General features: G+C 55.0%; 3 protein-coding genes across 4 annotated transcripts in view; 1 reads left to right on the forward strand and 2 right to left on the reverse strand.

The window, feature by feature from the left end:
• Nucleotides 1-20192, forward strand: part of THOP1 (thimet oligopeptidase 1) — a 321982-nt gene that overhangs the window by 234277 nt on the left and 67513 nt on the right. The gene's annotated exons all lie outside the window — the stretch shown is intronic.
• Nucleotides 78-4454, reverse strand: LOC144336787 (uncharacterized). Its single transcript, XM_077978052.1, has 3 exons — nt 4429-4454; nt 1916-4257; nt 78-650 (listed from the first exon to the last, which is right to left on the reverse strand). Exons 1-2 carry the CDS (start codon nt 4452-4454, stop codon nt 3315-3317), a joined length of 969 nt encoding a protein of 322 aa, XP_077834178.1. The 3' UTR covers nt 78-650; nt 1916-3314.
• SLC39A3 (solute carrier family 39 member 3) lies at nt 4683-13178 on the reverse strand. Of its 2 annotated transcripts, NM_001190948.1 has the most exon segments (3): nt 4683-5417; nt 9629-9937; nt 13067-13150. In NM_001190948.1, coding segments are annotated over 2 exon segments (945 nt in total). In that variant the 5' UTR covers nt 9839-9937; nt 13067-13150.

Raw genomic sequence — 20192 nt, forward strand, 5'->3', positions numbered from 1 at the left:
GTCCCATCCACCGCCGACCTCCCCGTCCCGCCCCGAGCTAATAACTTGTGCAACAGAAATACAAACAACAGACACCGTGGGGCCGACAGGCTGTTATTATGGCTGACTCAACCCCGCGGGCCTGGGCGCCACCTCGTCATTTTCTCCTTTTGTCTCCGGATCCAGGTGGGGGAATCCGGCGATGCCATCCAGCTGGCTGTGCTGAGAACCCCACAAGGGGCTTCCTTCCCCCTGGAGCCCGCCCCTGCGCCCAGCAGGGACCCCGAGCCCAAGTCCCAAGTCAATTCTCCAGCTTGCAGAGCTGAGTGACGCCCACACCCCCGCCCACCCTCTCTGTCCCAACAGAAAAACCTGGGCCCACCTGGGGTCTAGACAGGGCTGCTGGGTCTGCTTCCGGCAGGGCAGGGGCTAGGCCTGACCTGGGTCCCTCCCGTCTGTGACCTGCCTGGTCATAGACAAGAGAAGCCCCCGGCCAGGCATGAGCCTAGGGGTGGCTGTGACCCAGCCAGAGGTGTTGGATTCGGGCAAAGGTGGCACTGGGTGCTCTGCGCTTGGAGTTCTGGTTTTTCGTGTGTGTATTTTTGAGACCGAGTCTTGCTCTTGTCGCCCAGGCTGGGGTGCAGTAGGGCAATCTCGGCTCACTGCAACCTCTGCCTCCCGGGTTCAAGCGATTCTCCTGCCTCAGCCTCCCGAGTTGCTGGGATTACAGGAGCCTGTCACAACACCCAGCTAATTTTTGTGTTTTTAGTAGAGATGGGGTTTCGCCATGTTGGTCAGGCTGGTCTCCAACTCGTGGGCTCAACTGGTCTGCCCGCCTCAGCCTCCCAAAGTGCTGGGATTACAGGAGTGAGCCACTGAGCCTGGCCGGAGCTTCGTTTTTACACAGGAAGCTGTCTGTGTTATCCAGGAACGATCTGTCCAAGCTATTCCTGGTCTCTCACAGCACATGAAACTGTTGGCAGGTGTCCCCTCTCCTCCCAGCGTCTCTCTTGTGAACGGGAGGTCTACACAGCCCACCATCACCTGCCCTGGGTCTTCCTATGAGTTGGGCTGGGTGTCTCCCCCTGTGGACATTGGGACCAAACCGTTCTCTGGGGAGGGGCCGTCCTGGACACTGCAGGGTGCTGAACAGCATCCCTGGCCTCCACCCACTCCATGCCAGGAGTACCCCCAGTCAAGACAACCACAGATGTCCCCAGACAAGGCCCGGTGTCTCCTGGGGGCAGAAGATCCCCGGCTGGGAGTCACAGTCAGTCAAAGAGACCCGCAAAGAGGAGGACCCTTGGCTTCTGCAGGTCACATGACACTTCTGCGACTCCAAGTTGTGTAGAGATGGAGGCGGCCGTGCGCAGCCAGAGCTGGCCGGCTCTGCAGTGCTGTGGCGTCGTTCTGAGGCAGGAGTGGTCTGCGGCTGCAGGCGGTGACGAACCCAGGCTTCCTCAAGCAGTGGCTCCTGGCACTGGATGACAGTGTGTCTGTGGCCAGAGCCAGAGCAGACAGAGTCGCTGGGCTGCCTCACAGGAGCCCGGACCTGGCCGCCGTCAGCCAAGGGACCTTGGGAGTGAGCCCTGTGCCTCTGGACTCTGTAGGACGGACGAGATGACCGTGCCACGTCTTTACCCCAACATGGACATACGCTGGGTTCCTCCTCAAAAGTGGGTAAAGCCGCCAGGCGCCGTGGCTCACGCCTGTAATCCCAGCACTGTGGGAGGCCGAGGAGGGTGGATCACCTGAGCTTAGGAGTTCGAGACCAGCCTGACCAACATGGTGAGACCCCATCTCTACTGAAAATACAAAAATTAGCTGGGCGTGGTGCCGGACGCCTATGGTCCCTGCTACTCCGGAGGCTGAGGCAGGAGAATCACTTGAACCCAGGAGGCAGAGGTTGCAGTGAGCCAAGATCGCGCCACCGCACTCCAGCCTGGGCGACAAAGCGAGACTCTGTCTCAAAAAAAAAAAAAAGTGGGTCGGGCGTGGTGGTTCATGCCTGTAATCCCAGCACTTTGGGATGCCGAGGTGGGCAGATCACGAGGTCAGGAGTTCGAGACAAGCCTGGCCACCATGGTGAAACCCTGTCTCTACTAAAAATACAAAACTTAGCTGGCCATGGTGGCGGGCACCTGTAATCCCAACTACTTGAGAGGCTGAGGCAGGAGAATCGTTTGAACCCGGGAGGTTGAAGTTGCAGTGACCCAAGATCGCGCCATTGCACTCCAGCCTGCGTGACAGGGCAAGGCTCTATCTCAAAAACAAACAAACAAACAAAGTGGTGAAAGCTGACCAAAAGTGGCTCAAGAGATACCCTGCTGCCTTAGGGTCCTGCTGCCTTAGGGTCCTGCCGGCCCCAGGAAAGCTCCTTTTGTGCTCCCGAGACTCTGGGACGGAGGGGTCTGGAGGCCACAGCCTGCTCGCCCCTACCCTGCCTGTGTCCTGCTTTCTGGCCGCTGCCTCTGGTCTGCTGCGGTTAGAGGAGCAGAGCCAGCCCTGAGCTCCCACCCTCGGGAGGACAGATGTGGCTGATGGCACAGCGCTGGTGGGGGACAACGTGGTCTCGGAGGCTCCTCTGGAGGGAAGGGGAAGAAGCTGCCTGGGACCTTTTGTGGGGGCCGGTGGCTGGGCCTGCAGGGGTCGACAGCTGGGGTCCCTCAGGCCACCCTGGGGAGCTGATGGCTGGTGAAGGGCAGGGCCCCAGTTTGTGCTTCCAGCTGTGATGGGTGAAGGTGGATGGGGACCCCCGGAGCAGGTGGTGCTCTGCCCCATGTGGGTTCCTGCTGGATTTGGGGGACAGGGACCCTGAGCCTTCTCATGTGGGGGGCCTGGATGTCCCTATCCCCTGGCAGTCGCGAAACTCAAGCCACGTTCCCCACCAGTGCAGGGACCCAGCGGCTTCACAACCCACCCACCCGCAGTAAAGGACAAATGGCCCAGGCGGGGTGAAGTGGGGGGAGGGAGGGGCAGAACCACACTGGGTTCAGGACACTGCGAAACTCCTACACCCCTGGGGCCAGGGCCAGGCTGCACGGGGTTCAGAGATGGGTCCCCGGTAAGAGGTTCAGACTTCCAACAGCAATGGGGTAGGGACCCCCTGGAGTGGAAGTTGGCGGGGGAGGTCTCAGGAGCGGAGGCTAAACCTCAGGTTACTTACAGACCCCATGGAGTGGAAGTTACTTGCAGGGGCCGTGCGACTTTCCTGGCTTCCCGGGGCCCCTGTGACAATGCTCCTGGCAGCCACCGCCCTCTCGAGGTCGTCCCTACCTGTGACTGGCCCCTGGGAGCTGCAGCAGGGCCACCGGCCGGCACGCCCCTCAGAGAAGTCACTGGCTGGCCCTGGAGCTCCCATCTGACCAGAGTGATGGGTTGATGGACAGGAGACCCGCCAGGCCCAAGCCCACAGGCCAGATGGGGGCCTCTCCATGTAGCACCCCCACATTCAGTCTTGTGGGCCGGTGTAGGGAGACGTGGCGGCGAGGCAGAGGATGGGACGGGAGAAGGTTACCCGGGGCCTGGCGCCCAAAGCTGAGCGACAAGGGAGGAGGTGAGGACAGCCAGAGGCCCTCGCAGCCCTGATGGGGCCGGAAGCCGCCAAGGCCCAGAGACGGGGGCCGGGGCTCCAGGTCGGAGCGAGGAGGTGGTGAAGCCGGTGGAAACACCCAGCCCGGGCGGGCAGGCCGGGCCCCCTTCCACGGCGCCACAGCGGCTTCGAGCCAGGCAGAGCCAAATCCCCGAGGAGAGAGTCCTTCCCCAGCTCTCACCTCCCCAGACCCGGCAGTGTTGCCTGGACAACGGCTCAGGCCTTCCGGAGGTTGCCACGGAGCCGGGAGCTCAGGGCTGCCCCAGCCCACGCTCGGCTGCTCGTTCCCCGCGCTCCTGCCCTCTCGGGAGCGGTGTCCGGGGGAGGGAATTGCACCACGGGGCCTGCCCCACCGCCGGTGGGATCTGTCTTCCTCTGGAGACCCCAGTGTGTGCGGCGGAGCTGAGGACTGATCCTCAAGCTGCTTCCTGACCCTGCTTGTGCATCTCAGGAAACTGTGACACTCACCCAGCCCAGGGGTCCCTGCTCCAGGGGCCACAGCAACAGGGAGAGGAGGAGAGGGCACTCCTGAGGGTGCATGGCCCACTTGCGGGGGGCACAGCCTGTGTGGCAGGAGGGACGGAGCCTGGCTGTCCCCCCACAGTGACTCCAACCTCCTAAGATTCAAGACACTCTCGGGGCTCGGGCGGCGAGACCCTGGCAACAGAGACGGGCAGAGGACGGGCCTTCAGGACCCCCAGCTGGTTCCAGAGGCACAGGCAGTGCAGCCCCCACCCTGGTGACAGCAGCGAAACGCTCCTGTCCTTCTCCACAGGCTGGGGCTGTGCAGCAGGGAGAGGAGGGTCCTGACTGTTCTCACCTGGACCCAGGCCCCGGCCCTCCCGCCTGCAGGTTGCCACACCCCTCGGCCCAAGGTTGACATGGCCACACAGCTTTGATAAAGACTTTTAAGAGAAAGAAGTATTTTAAAAAGTAGCAGTGCTCTGAGACTCGGAGTGTAGGATCGGGGGCACAGCCTGGTTCCGGGAGGCCCCTTGCGCACAGACGGTGGCCCGGGGCCACAGTGCTTGCTCTCAGGGGAGGCGGGGCCGGGGGACGTGGCCTGTGTCCGGCCCGGGGCTCCCGGCGGCAGGGACAATGGCGAGGCTGCTCACCACTTCAGGAAGACCATCCCGGCCAGGACGGCATAGCCCAGCACCAGGAAGAGGACTTTGAGCAGACGGTCACTCTTCTCCTCCAGCTCCTTGGCCAGGATCTCCAGGAAGGTGATGAAGAGGAAGGTGCCAGCCGCCAGGCCCTGCAGCAGCACGGAGGCCACGCTGCCTGGCACGCCCTGGGCGCTCTCGATGCCCAGGCCCAGGCCGATGCCCAGGGGGATCATGGCGCTCACGGTGACTGCCAGCTTGGCTGCGTCCCGCAGGGGCATGGCACTCCGGGCCATGCTGATGCCCAGGGCCACGGCCACCAGCGTCTCGTGGACAGCCACCCCCACGAACAAGCTCACCACTTTCTCCCCTTCCTCCTGCAGGCCCAGGGCCAGGCCCTCGAAGACCGAGTGGGCCGACAGCGCGAAGGCCAGGCTGAGCAGGCGCACAGGGCTGGCGCGCGAGAGGCCCTGCACGCTCAGGCTGGGGCCGTGGCCGTGGGGCTCCACGTAGAGCGCGTGGCCCCGCGCGCCCCCCATGAAGGGGCTCTCGTACTCCGAGTCGCTGCCCACGTCCGAGCCGGCGTTGAAGGTCTCCAGGTCGATGAAGGACGGCTTCTCCTTGCGGAAGGTCAGGATCAGCTGTTCCAGGAAGACGGTCATGAAGAAGCCCAGCAGGAGGATGGTTTCGGCCAGCGGGTAGTCGGTGCTGATGTGGCCGAGGCTCAGGACCTTCTGGAGCTGCAGCCAGGGACACCCGAGAGAGAGAGAGAGAGACCCACACTCAGGGGTGGAGGTGACAGGACCGGCCACATGTCACCGTTCAAAACAAAGTCCAGAAATCCCTGATTCACGCAGAGGTTAAAACAAGTGGGACAGGAAGGGCTTGCCTGCGATAGATTAACAACAAACAAACGAGCTGGGGGCGGTGGCTCACGGCCGTGATCCCAGCACTCTGGGAGGCCAAGGCGGGCGGATCGCTGGAGCCCAGGAGTTCGAGACCGGCCTGGCCAACATGGGGAAACCCATCTCTACTAAAAATACAAAAATTAGCCGGGTGTGGTGGCGGGCGCCTGGAATCCCAGCTACTCGGGAGGCTGAGGCAGGAGAACTGCTTGAACCCAGGAGGTGGAGGCTGCAGTGAGCCGAGATCGCGCCACCGCACTCCAGCCTGGCTGACAGAGCGAGACTCCAGCTCAAAATAAATGATAAAGAGCTGCATTGGCCTCGCGTGTTCTGCTGCGAGGCCTCCTCTGTGCTTCCCTGACTGACATGCCCAGGCCCGACTCTCCTCCCGGTCAGGGCTCTCCTAGCGAGGGGAGACTTTGGTGGGAAAAAACTAGACGCAGGTCAGACAGGAGCCGCAGGCCATCTGCAAGAGGTACACGCTCCTATGGGAGGGACAGCCGCTCACGGGGCGGACACGCAGGCATTAGGCTACGCACCGGGATGAAGTGTCCTGTGAAAGGCAGGCTGTAAACACCCACAACAGCTCCCTGGAGCCCCGTCAAGACAGGGCCAGGGTTCACAGCCACCCTCCAAAGAGACCTCGAGACCAAAGCAGGGGAAAATCACAACATGCCCGACACTCACAACACCTGCTTCCCTGCTTCCTCCTAGCAGACTTCATTACAACGTGCACGCACACACATGCACAAACGCACACACATACAGACGCACATGCGCATGCACACACACATGCACAAACGCACACACACAGACGCACATGCGCACGCACACACATGCACAAACGCACACACACAGACGCACATGCGAACGCACACACATGCACAAACGCACACACACAGACGCACATGCGCACGCACACACATGCACAAACGCACACACACAGACGCACATGCGCACGCACGCACACATGCACAAACGCACACACACAGACGCACATGCGCACGCGCGCACACATGCACAAACGCGCACACATGCACAAACGCGCACACAGACGCACATGCGCACGCGCGCACACATGCACAAACGCGCACACACACGCACATGCGCACGCGCGCACACACGCACAAACGCGCACACACAGACGCACATGCGCACGCGCACACACATGCACAAACGCACACACACAGACGCACATACGCACGCACACACGCGCATGCACCCATGCACACACGCACAAACGCACGCACACACACAGACGCACATGCGCACGCACACACGCGCATGCACCCATGCACACACGCACAAACGCACGCACACACACAGACGCACATGCGCACGCACACACGCGCATGCACCCATGCACACACGCACAAACGCACGCACACACACAGACGCACATGCGCACGCACACGTACGCACCCATGCACACACACACAGGCGCACACGCAGGTGCACATACAAGCACACACACACGTACACAGTGGTTCTCAACCAGGGCGATTCTGCCGGTGTGCACACCTGGCAATGTCTGGAAACACTTTTTATTTTCACAACTTGGGTAGGGGGAAGGTGTTGACATTTGGGGCTGGATTGTTCTCTGGGATGGGGCCGTCCTGGGCGCTGCAGGGTGCTGCTGAGCAGTGTCTCTGGCCTCCACCCACTCCAGGCCAGAAGCATCCCCAGTCCCGACAACCACAATGTCCCCAGACATGACCCAGTGTTTCCTCGGGGCAGATCACGCTGGGTGAGCCTCTGCTGCAGCAGAAGGCTGTGTTTCCACGGAGAAGCCACTTAACTCCCTCACTGACCACCGGCTGGTGCGTGCCTCGCTTGGGGACAAGCTCACAAGGAACTCTAGCTACTCCCAAGAGACAGACACTGATCGGGAGAGATGAGGCAGACGCACGGGAGCTGTGAACCAGGCACCATTTTGCAGGGGTGACTGAGAGCCTGGCCTTGCAATGGGTGACGCTGGGGGCTCAGGAGGAGGGACCTCATCCGCCTGGCCAGCCCGAGGGCAGGGGAACGGCAGGGGAAGATTTGGGTGCTGTGAGAAGGCCACTGTGACGAGGGGGAGGGAAAAGCGAGCTCCCCGCAGTTGCCCAGGCCTGCAGTCAGAGGGTGACGGGGGTGACGCCATGACTCTGGGGGAAAAGGGGGCTGGCAGTGGCCTCTGGGATGCAGGAGACATCAGAGACGACCAAGATCTCCATCCTCGCAGTGCTGATGTCAGTCTCCACACACCGCGTAACAGATGAACGCAGACTCGGCCACGCAGAACAGCAGGAATGTGGTGTCTCGGCTCTGAATGGCAGAAATCCAGGTGTGGGCTAGCTGGGCTCTATGCTCCAGGTCTCACGGGGCTGGAACCAGGGTGTCGTCAGGGCTGAGATCTCACTGACGCCCAGGGTCATCTTCCAAGCTCACTGGAGGCTGGGAGAGTCAACCTCCTCGTGGCTGTGGACTGAGGCCCCTGTGTCCTCGCTGGCTGTTGGCGGGGACGGCTTTTGGCACTGAGAGGCTGCCCTTGGATCCTCACTTCATGCCCCTCTCCTGGCACACCCTGGCTTTTTGCTTCTCCAAGGCCAGCAGGAGGGGAGCAGCTCACCTGATTAGGCCAGGCCCACCCCCTCCCTTTGGATGAACCGTGTTAACTGATATGGGTCGGTCATCACAGCTGCAAAAAAATCCCCTCGGCTGGGATTCTGACACAATGGCAGAGTGACACCCACGGCAGTCCCAGCCCCACCGATACTTGAGGGGAGGAAACAGCATGGGGCGTGTGGAGCAGGGGCTGGAAGCTCGGGGGCCACCTTGGAACTCCACCCTGCCACACTAACAGGCTCAGAGGATTTAATCCCAGACAACAGCCCCTCTCCTCCTTTCTGGACACCAGGCACGAGGAAAAGCAGGGCGGGCGGGGTGGTTAGCTTAGGGCTTCTGTGCTTTCATTGGGAGGAAGGACAGGGGGTCCTCACATCTCCACCAAGCAAGTAACCAACACAAACTCAACCGTGACATCCGGCCCAGAGAGAGGAAGCCCCTCACCCAGGGTCACCCAGCAAGCATGGCCAGGGCTGGTCACAGTGTGGCCCGACAGGGGACCCATACTCTGGGCTGCTGATGTGGGGGAGCTCAAGGAACAGGTTACCAGAGGACGATGCTGTCAGGAGTTGGGGTGGACAGACTCCAAGATGGCCCCAGAAGCCCCTGCCTCCTGACAGACATACCCTGTGAGGTCCTGGCCACTTGAGTGTGGGAGGGACTTGAACTTGCTTCTAACCAGAAGGATACTGGGGCACAGGGGAAGGGATACGCTGCCATCTCTGTATGACATAGGACTGTGCCCTCTGTCTTACACGGAGGCATGGCCATCTTCTCCATTTGCTGATGAAGGAACTGGCCATGCCGGGGGGGCCCACATGGCCAGGCTCTGAGGGCTGCCCCCAGCCAACAGACACTGACAAACAGACATCTTCGGTCTGACAACCAATGAGGAACTGAACCTGGCTTACAACCACGTGAGTTTAGAGGTTGACCCATCCCCAGTTGAACGTTGAGATGAGACCACAGCCCAGGAGACATTTTGACTGCTGCCTTGTGAGATCCTGAAGCAGTGCCCAGATCCCTGACTCACAGAAACTGTGAGATGATAAACGTGGGTAGTCTTCAGATGCTAAGTTTGCTATAATTTGTTACGCAGCAGTAGCTGACTGATACAGGAACCGAAGAGAGGCCATGCTTTCCAGCTTCAGGACAGAGTGTGTGCTACCTGGGTGGGTGGTCTGGTCTGATTATCAGGTGACAACCGACGAGTCCACCTGTTGGGAATCCCAGGTCTAGTCCAAGCCCCTTGTTTAGCTGGGAGAGCACAGAGACAGAAAGCAACCAGTTCACAATCACACAGCAAATTCACTTCCTACTTTCCATCACCCTCACAGCATCAAGGCCTCCACTGAACTTGGTATCAGTGTTGAAAATGCATCAGAGTCCCTTGGCCATAAGGTGCCCAGGGCTGCTGCTAGCACCCAGGGAGCCCTTACCTTTTCCCTCACAGCAGGCAGCAGAGCGTTGAAGCACGTGGCCAGAAACACCCCTCCTCCAAAGGTGTTGCAGAGAGACAGGATCTTTTTGGAGCGATGGGCCTTCTCAAAATCTGTCTCGATGATCTTCACGGGGAGCAGGGAGCCAAGCAGCATGAAGAAGAACACGCCCACCATGCAAAGGATTTTGGCCACTAGCAATTTCACCATGGTGGCGGCTTGGGTTGCTCTGGTCACCGCAGGGTCAAACCCCACGATGTGCTACCGAGCCCAACCACGCAGTTGGAGGCTCATGTCTTAGTCCAGCAACTGTGAACAGCAGGGGCATTGCATTAGCTTTTTTTTTTTTTGAGACGGAGCCTCGCTCTGCCACCCAGGCTGGAGTGCAGTGGCGTGATCTTGGCTCACTGTAACCACCACCTTCCAGGTTCAAGCGATTCTCTCGCCTCAGCCTCCCAGGTAGCTGGGATTATAGGCGCTTGCCACCACACCCAGTTGATTTTTGTATTTTTAGTAGAGACAGGGTTTCGCCATGTTGGCCAGGCTGGTCTCAAACTCCTGACCTCAGGTGATCTGCCTGCCTCGGCCTTCCAAAGTGCTGGGATTACAGGCATGAGCCACCGCGTCCGGCCTCTTTTTGTTTTTTTTTTGAGACGGAGTCTCACTCTGTTGCCCAGGCTGGAGTGCAGTGGCCGGATCTCAGCTCACTGCAAGCTCTGCCTCCCGCATTCTCCTGCCTCAGCCTCCCGAGTAGTTGGGACTACAGGCGCCCGCCACCTCACCCGGCTAGTTTTTTGTATTTTTTAGTAGAGACGGGGTTTCACCGGGTTAGTCAGGATGATCTCCATCTCCTGACCTCGTGATCCGCCCATCTCGGCCTCCCAAAGTGCTGCAATTACAGGCGTGAGCCACCGCGCCCAGGCAGCTTTTTTTTTAGACAGAGTCTCGCTCCGTTGCCAGGCTGAAGTGCAATGGTGCAATCTCTGCTCACTGCAACCTCCACCTCCTGGGTTCAAGCGATTCTCCTGCCTCAGCCTCCCTAGTAGCTGGGATTACAGACATGCGCCACCACTCCCAGCTAATTTTTTTGTATTTTTAGTAGAGACGAGGTTTCATCGTGTTGGCCAGGCTAGTCTCGAACTCCTGACCTCGTGATCTGCCTGCCTCGGCCTCCCAAAGTGTTAGGATTATAGGTGCTAGCCACCGCACCAGGGCAGTTCTTCAGTTTTGGAACTCATACTGGTTTTCTTTGCTTCTCAATCTACAGACAACTGTGGGACCTTGTAATCATGTGAGTTAATACTTAATAAACTCCCCTTTATATATGTAACTATTCCATTAGTTGTGTCCCTCTAGAGAACCCTGACTAATACACTGTCTCAAAGAAAAAAAAAAAAGTTCATCAAAACTAAAAAAAATCCAGGTGGGGTACGGTGGCTCACACTTGCAATCCCAGCACTTTGGGAGGCCGAGGCAGGTGGATCACCTGAGGTCAGGAGTTCAAGACCAGCCTGGCCAACGTGGTGAAACCCCATCTCTACTGAAAATACAAAAATTAGCCGGGTGTGGTGGCTGACACCTGTAATCCCAGCTACTCGGGAGGCTGAAGCAAGAGAATCGCTTGAACCCAGGAGGCGGAGGTTGTAGCGAGCCAAGATGGCACCACTGCACTCCAGCCTGGGTGACAAGAGCAAAACTCCGTCTCAAAAAAATAAATAAATAAACAAACTAAATAAACTCTAAAATTCCACTCCTCAGTCTCCCTGGCCACATTTAAAGTGCTCAGTAGTCACACAAGCCTACTTGACTTCTGTGGTTACCGTATTTGACAGCAAAGGGAACACTCGTCGCTGCAGAATGTTCTATTGGATGGTGGTGGTTCATGGCTTCCCCATGCCCCAGAGTAAAGTCTAAACTCTGGACCCTGAGGCTGAGGCTCTGCACGACAAGCTCCTGCCTCACCTTGGCCCACACTGGTCCTTTCTGTGCCAAACTCGCTCATGCCTCAGGACCTCTGCATGGGTTCTTCTCTCTCCACCTGGAACATGCTCTCTTTCTCCTGACCTTCCAGCAATGCCTCCTCCTTCTCTCTTGCTTCACTGCATCCAGGACCCCTCAAAAGGGCCTCCCTCAGCCAAGTGTGGTGGCTCATGCCTGTAATCCCAGCACTTTGGGAGGCTGAGGTGGGCAGATCACCTGAGGTCGAGAGTTCAAGACCAGCCTGTCCAACACAGTGAAACACTGTCTCTACTAAAAATACAAAAATTAGCTGTGTGTGGTGGTGGGCACCTGTAATCCCAGCTACTTGGGAGGCTTAGGCAGGAGAATCACTTGAACCCAGGAGGTGGAGGTTGCAGTGAGCCAAGATCACGCCATTGCACTCCAGCCTGGGTGACAAAGTAAGACTCTCTCTCAAAAAAAAAAAAAAAAAAAATTAGTTGGGCATGCTGGTACGCGTCTGTAATCCCAGTTACTCGGGAGGCTGAGGCAGGAGAATCACTTCAACCCAGAAGGCAGAGGTTACAGTGAGCCGAGATCGCGCCATTGCACTCCAGCCCGGGCTGCAGAGTGAGACTCCGTCTCAAAAAAAAAAAAAAAAAAGAGGGGGGGCCTCCCTTTCTGACCATGGCTGACTCCCGCCCTAAACCATATCCCTGTACCCCCCGGAAGGCCTGGTGCAGAAGATACTAAAAACCCGCTGGCTGAACACACGGAGGAACGGAAGCCTGTGGGCACTGATAAGGGCCGCATTACCTGATGCAATGGCCCAAAATGGAGTCGGTTTCACCCTGGACCCCAAAATGTCACCATTCTTAGGAGGAATCTCAGCTCCTCCCCTGGTCCTTGAGTTTTCCCCAACTGGGATTTCTCCCCCACCATCAGCGCTAAGCGCCTCATGGCCCCGCCACCTCCCTGCATTCAGGTCTTCGGGTCACTGCTCAGACGTCTCCACTCACAGCCCTCCCCGCCCCCTTCCCTGGTGTTATTTTCTTTTATTTTGTGCTACAGAGGGAACTAGGAATTACATTATTTTAAGTCGATTAAAGTCGTCCCGCCCCCCTAGGCGGTGAGCTGGGCGGGACCAGGCTGTCTGTCTCGCTCTGGGCCAGCTGCACCCAGCGCAGAGCCACCCAGGCACACAGTAGGCGCCCAATAAAGACCTGTCCGGCATCTGGATGCCTCAGGCTGTACAGTGAAGGTGAGGGTGGCCTGCACGCTCTCAAACTGTAGACTGCTCGGGCCGGGATGCGGAGGGCGCGGGCTCATTCATTCAATCAGCACTTATTGAGCGCCTTCTGTGTGCCTCGCGCTGCCGGATACCGGAGTCGGGCCTCGGCTAACGTGCGGGTAGAATCCACCAGAACACCGGCCGCCCAGGGCCGCCCCGCCCCGCCGCCCCGCCCCGCCGCCCCGGGTCCTCTCTCAGCCCGCACCTACCTCCCGGGGAACCCTTGTCCCCCGACAGGCGCCGCTCCCCGCCCAACCGCCGCGCAGTCTCGACCCCACAGACGCGGCCTGGAGAGGCCCCGCTCAGCGCGGCTGGCCCACGCCCCGCCCACGCCCCTGCCCATTGGCCTCTCCGAGAGCCGCTGGCAGAACTTTCCATACTATTGGCTGCGGAACCTGCCACTCACATGCGACTCCACCTCTTCTACCGGCACAGGAAAGGGGTTTCCTCCCGCAGAGCGGCGGGCGCAGCCACCAAGCGGCCCCGACGGGAAACTCGGATCGGCGAGGAACGGTTCCGGCAGGATTGGGTTTCCAGAGCTGTCCAGGGGCATCTGGTGCTGAATCCCGCTTGGAAGGAGCTTGGAGGTGTGGACGGGAAGTGATTTCCAACGCAGGCGGCTCCTCTCTCAGTGTCCTCGCTGCTGATCCCCTTACGGACGGCTGAAGAAGCAGCTTCATCCTTTCAACAAATCTCTGTTGATAGGCAGGAGGAATAAGTCCAAGAGATCGACTGTACATCACGGTGGCTGCAGCTGGTAACGATGCATTGCATACTGCAAAATTGCTAAGAAAGTAGATGTTACATGTTCAAACCATGAAAAAATAAGTATACGAGGTAACGCATAAGTTAAAAACCAAATCTTGGCAGGGCACAGTGGCTCACATTTGTAACCCCAGCACTTTAAGAGACCGAGGCAGGAGGATCGCTTGAGTCCAGGAGTTCAAGGCCAGCCTGGGTAGCATAGTGAGACCCTATCTCTAAAAAAAAAAAAAAAAATTTTTTTTTTTTTTAGACAGAGTCTCGCTCTTGTCACTCAGGCTGGAGTGCAGTGGCACGATCTTGGCTCACTGCAACTTCCGACTCCCGTGTTCAAGCAATTCTCCTGCCTCATCCTCCCGAGTAGATGCAATTATAGTCGCATGCCACCACTCCAGCTCATTTTTGTGTTTTTAGTAGAGACGGTGTTTCACCATGTTGGCCAAACTGGTCTCGAACTCCTGACCTCAGGTGATCCTCTTGCTTTGCCTTCCCAAAGTGCTGGGATTACAGGCATGAGCCACTGCGCTTGGCCCAATGACTTGATTCTAACAAATAGAAAATGGCAAACGAATGGGATGTCATTCTGCGATTAGACTCTGAGAGACTGTGACTTCTATTTTGCTAGCAGAGCCTGTCTCTCACCTGCTCAGCCTACATGCCTTGACAAAGCAAGCTAAGATGCTGGAGAGATCCACAGGGCAAGGAACTGAGAGTGTCCTCCAGCCAACGGTCAGCAAGGCAATGAGACCCTCAGCACAACAGCCCATAAGGAACCAAATGCTGCCTGCAGCCATGAGTATTATCATGGAAGAGGGTCCTGCCCCAAGTGAGCTTTCGGTTGACTGCTTCACTTCAATTGCAACCTTTGAAAGACCCTAAAACAAAGCTGTACACAGTGGCTCATGCCTATAATCCCAGCACTTTGGAAGGCCGAGGTGGGCAAGTCACTTAAAGTCAGGAGTTTGAGACCAGCCTGGCCAAGATGGCGAAACCCCATCTCTACTAAAAATACCAAAATTAGCTGGGCATGGTGGCGGGCACCTGTAGTCCCAGCTCTTCAGGAGGCTGAGGCATCAGAATCATTGGGACCTGGGAGGCCGAGGTGACAGTGAGCTGAAATCATACCATTACACTCCAGCCTGGGCAACAAAAAAAAAGGAAGAGAGAAAGAGAGAGAGAGACAGAAAGAAAGAAAGAAAGAAAGAAAGAAAGAAAGAAAGAAAGAAAGAAAGAAAGAAAGAAAGAAAGAAAGAAAGAAAGAAAGAAAGAAAGAAAGAAAGAAAAGAAAGAAAGAAAGAAAGATTGAAAGAAAGAAAGAAAGAAAGAAAGATTGAAAGAAGGAAAGAAGAAGAAAAGAAAGAGAGACAAAGACCCTGAAAACAGAAGACCCATATGAACTGCACCTGAATTCCTCATCCAGAGAAACTGAGATAATAAATGCTGTTTCAAGCCACTTAGTTTTGTGTTTGTTTGCTTGTATTTTGAGAGAGGGTCCTGCCCCATCACCCAGGCTGGAGTGCAGTGGTGCAATCATAGCTCACTGTAGCCATGACCTCCTGGGCTCAAGCAGTCCTCCCACCTCAGCCTCCCGAGTACCTGGGAGCATGTGCCACCATGCCTAGCTAATTTTTTACCTAATGTCACACAAGCCAGTCTCAAATGCCTGGATTCAGGAAATCCTCCCACCTCAGCCTCCTAAAGTGCTGAGATTACAGGCATGAGCCACCATGCCTGGTGGCACTAAGTTTGGGGGAAAAATTGTCATATGGCAATAGATAACTAATACGCCTACATACTAGAAAAACTATAGGTCATACTAAGTTCTGTGAAGAAAGAAAGAGAGACTTCTCTGCAGGAATTAGCCAAGTCAAATATACTGAGAAGGCTGGGTACGGTGGCTCACACCTGTAATCCCAGCACTTTGGGAGTCTGAGGTGGGCAGATCACGAGGTCAGGAGATCGAGACCATCCTGGCTAATACAGTGAAATCCCGTCTCCACTAAAAAATACAAAAAAATTTGCCAGGCGTGCTGGCGGGCGCCTGTAGTCCCGGCTACTCGGGAGGCTGAGGCAGGAGAATTGCATGAACCCGGGAGGTGGAGCTTGCAGTGAGCCGAGATCATACCACTGCACTATAGCCTGGGTGACACAGCGAGACTCTATCTCAAAAAAAAAAAAAAAAAAAGAAGAAGGCCGGGCGCAGTGGCTCAAGCCTGTAATCCCAGCACTTTGGGAGGCCGAGACGGGCGGATCACAAGGTCAGGAGATCGAGACCATCCTGGCTGACACGGTGAAACCCCGTCTCTACTAAAAAATACAAAAAAACTAGCCGGGGGAGGTGGCAGGCGCCTGTAGTCCCAGCTACTCGGGAGGCTGAGGCAGGAGAATGGCATGAACCCGGGAGGCGGAGCTTGCAGTGAGCCAACATCACGCCACTGCACTCCAGCCTGGGCGGCAGAGCGAGACTCTGTCTCAAAAAAAAAAAAAAAAAAAAAAGAAAAAGAAAACTAGCAGGGCGTGGAGGTGGGCACCTGTAATCCCAGCTACTCGGGAGGCTGAGGTAGGAGAATTGCTTGAACTCGTGAGGTGGAGGTTGCAGTGAGCCAAGATCATGCCACTGCACTCCAGTCTGGGCAGCAGAGCTAGGCTCCATCTCAAAAAAAAAAAAAAGTACTGGGAAGTAGGGAGAGGAGAGAGGATAGTTGACAAACAGATGGAAAAGGGTTTGCTGCGTTTGAGGAGTTGGAAAGCCAGCCTGGCTAAACATCCATGAGCAGTGGGGAGATGGGAGATTAGGGACAGTCCCGTAGACCGTGCTGTGGAATTGGATGTTACCGTAAGTGCAGTGTGATTCATTGAAGGATGTTAAGTAGGTGAGGGTTGTCATCTAATTTTATGTCTTAAGATTATTTCGACTCGTGTGTAAAGAAAGCCTGAATTACAGAGAAGCAAGAATGGAAGCAGGGAGACTACTTCAGAGTCCTCTGGGCAAGAGTTGGGCTGGGTGCCTTGGCACACGCCTGTAATCCTAGCACATGGGGAAGCCAAGGAAGGAAGATCGCTTGAGCCCAGGAGTTCGAGACCAGCCTGGGCAACATAATGAGACCCTATATCTATTTCTAAGACTTGATGGTAGTTTAGCTGAGGGCATTGACAGGAGAAAGGACAGTGAGTGAGTTTGAGAAATGTTTTGGAGGGTGAATTGACAGGACTTGGCACTGGTTTGTCCGTGTGGGTTGCAGGAGAAGGAGGTGTTGGGGATGACTCCTGTTTTCAGCTTTGTGCCATCGGATGGATCCTGGTGCTCGCTAAAATAGGAAAGACCGGAGGAGGCACAGAGATTGAAGGCGTCAAAAGACAGAGTTCAGTTTTGCAGAGGCTATAAATGAGGCATCTACAAGTTCTTAGCATTTAATGCCATTTTCTGCCTGCGTGGAGCTGACATCATCTTGTGGAACACGCAGTTTGTGGTAGCTATTTTTATTATCAGATGCAGAGTGATCTGACTCTGTTTCTGTTTTCCATAACTCATGACAAGAAAAAGATGGCTTGGAACACGAGCACACCAGGTAGACGCCACAGGACAACTACTTCCTAAGGGGAATTCATAGCATGCGATATTTATTCATAATTGTTTGGAGAATCAGGCTGCTCAGAGAAGGAGCTACGTAAGCTTTGGGCTTTGATTCATTCAGCGTGTGTTTTTGAAAACCTCCTATGCACCAGAAGCTATGTAGGAGCAGGTGTCTTCAGAGTGCAATAGAAAAAAATACTAAACAATAAAATAAAATAAAAGTAGCACAGTGATGCATGCCTATCATCCCAGCACTCTGGGAGGCTGAGGTAGGAGGATCTCTTGAGCCCAGGAGTTGGGAGACAAGCCTGAGCAAGATGATGAGACCCTATCTCTCTCCAAAAAAAAAAAAAAAAAAAAAAAAATACTGACACATTTGACTGCATTGAATATTTCAAAAATCTTCCATAGTAAAAAAAACACCATGAATGGATTTAATAGACAAGAAACAGGCTGGGAGAAAAATGTTGATATTATATGAGACAGAGCCCTTGATAGAAAATAAACATCCTCAAATAAAAATGGGAAGGAAGATGAATGAGCAATTCACAGGAGAACCAATATAAGAGGTGAATAAATATAAGAAAAGAGTCTCAGTCCAGGAAGATAATCACCAAAATACAAAATAAAACAAGACGCCAGGCACGGTGGCTCATGCCTTATAATCCCAGCACTTTGGGAAGCTGAGGCAGGAGGATCGTTTGAGCCCTGGAGTTCAAGACCAGCCTGAGCAACATAGTGAGACCCTGTTTCTACAAAAAACAACAAACAAACGAACAAAAAAAAACCCAAATTTTAATTTCCCAGGTGTGGTGACGCACACCTGTCACCCCAGCTACTGGGAGGAGGGAGGAGTGCTTGAGCCCAGGAGTTCAAGGCTACAGTGAACTATGATTCTGCCACTGACCTCCAGCCTGGGCAACAGAGCAAGACCCTGTCTCAAAAACCGAAACAAACAAACAAACAAAAAAACAACAACAAAAAGGGCCGGGCGCGGTGGCTCACGCCTGTAATTCCAGCACTATGGGAGGCCAAGGCAGGTGGATCACCTGAGATCAGGAGTTTGAGACCAGGCTGGCCAACATGGTGAAACCCTGTCTCTACTAAAAATACAAAAATTAGCTGGATCTGTAATACCAGCTAGGTGGGAGAATCACTTGAACCCAGGGGGCGGAGGCTGCAGTGAGCTGAGATTTGTCCACTGCACTCCAGCCTGGGCGACAAGAGCAAAACTCCAACTCAAAAACAAAAACAAAAAAAAACAAACAAACAACAGACAAAATTTGAATATAGACTGTATATTAAATAATCATATTATGCCAATATTCAGTATTGTTTAATTTCCTGAATTTAACAATTATACTGTATTTATGTAATAGAATGTCCTTGTTCTCAGGAGATATACAATACATGATGTCTGGAACTTTCATTTGAATTGTTGGCAAAAAATAATAATTATTATTATACACATATACACACACATAAGAAGAAAAAAAGAAAATTTGGCAAAATGTTAAGAATAAGTGAATCTAGGTGAAGAGCATAAGAAAATTCATTGAAAGCTTGGTGCGATGGCTCACGCCTGTAATCCCAGCACTTTGGGAGGCTGAGGCTGGTGGATCACCTGAGGTCGGGAGTTCAAGACCAGCCTGACCAACATGGAGAAACCCCGCCTCTATTAAAAATACAAAATTAGCCAGGCGTGGTGGCGCATGTCCATAATCCCAGCTACTTGGGAGGCTGAGGCAGGAGAATCGCTTGAATCTGGGAGGCGGAGGTTGCAGTGACCCGAGATCGCGCCATTGCACTCTAGCCTGGGCAAAAAGAGTGAAACTCCATCTCAAAAAGAAAAAAGAAAAAGAAAATTCACTGAAATATAAACGTGGTGTTTTTGTTTGTTTGTTTTTGGTTTTTGGTTTTGGATTTTGTTTTTTTTTTTTTTTTGGAGACGGAGTCTCACTCTTGTTGCCCAGGCTGGAGTGCAGTGGTGTAATCTCAGCTCATTGCAACCTCCACCTTCCAGGTTCAAGTGATTCTCATGCCTCCGTCTCCCGAGTATCTGGGACTACAGGCGCCTGCCACCATGCTCTGCTAATTTTTTGTATTTTTAGTAGAAATGGGGTTTCTCCATGTTGGCCAGGCTGGTCTCGAACTCCTGACCTCAAGTGATCCTCCTGCCTCAGCCTCCCACAGTGCTGGGATGACAGGCGTGAGCCACCGCGCCCCGCCTCACATGATATTTACTCATCACATCTTCTTAGACCCCTCTTGCTGTGACAGTTTCTCAGACGTTCCTTGTATTTCATGACCTGGACAGTTTTGAGGAGGACAGGTCAGATATGTTGTGGAATATTTCTTTCTTTTTTTTTTTTTTGAGACGGAGTCTCGCTCTGTCGCCCAGGCTGGAGTGCAGTGGTGCGATCTCGGTTCACTGCAAGCTCCGCCTCCTGGGTTCACGCCATTCTCCTGCCTCAGCCTCCCGAGTAGCTGGGACTACAGGCGTCTGCCACCACGCCCAGCTAATTTTTTTGTCTTTTTAGTAGAGACGGGGTTTCCCCGTGTTAGCCAGGATGGTCTTGATCTCCTGACCTCATGATCCACCCACCTCGGCCGCCCAAAGTGCTGGGATGACAGGCGTGAGCCACCGTGCCCGGCCTGGAATATTTGATTGGAGGTTTCCTGATAGTTTTCTCACCATTGGACTGGAGTTGTGTTTCTGTTGTTTGTTTTTGAGGAAGACTACAGAAGTGAGGTGCCATCCTCACCACATCATGTCAACGTCCATGCAGTCAACATGACTTACCACTGTTGACACTGACTGGGTCACCTGGCTGACATATGTCAGGTTTTTCAACTGTAAAGATCCTTTTTTTTTTTTTTTGAGATGGAGCCTCCCTCTGTAGCCCAGGCTGTCTGTAGCCCAGGCTGTCTGTAGCCCAGGCTGGAGTTCAATGGCGTGATCTCAGCTCATTGCAACCTCCACCTCCCGGGTTCCAGTG

Source organism: Macaca mulatta, chromosome 19, assembly GCF_049350105.2.
Source record: "Macaca mulatta isolate MMU2019108-1 chromosome 19, T2T-MMU8v2.0, whole genome shotgun sequence".
Taxonomy (NCBI): domain Eukaryota; kingdom Metazoa; phylum Chordata; class Mammalia; order Primates; family Cercopithecidae; genus Macaca; species Macaca mulatta.

Bases quoted from the DNA above. Each gene is read 5' to 3' on its own strand.
- LOC144336787 (XM_077978052.1), bottom strand. From the start codon at position 4,454: ATGTCAACCTTGGGCCGAGGGGTGTG. The intron at 4,258-4,428 runs GCAACCTGCAGG...GGGGTCCTGAAG, and splicing joins ACCTTGGGCCGAGGGGTGTG to GCCCGTCCTCTGCCCGTCTC.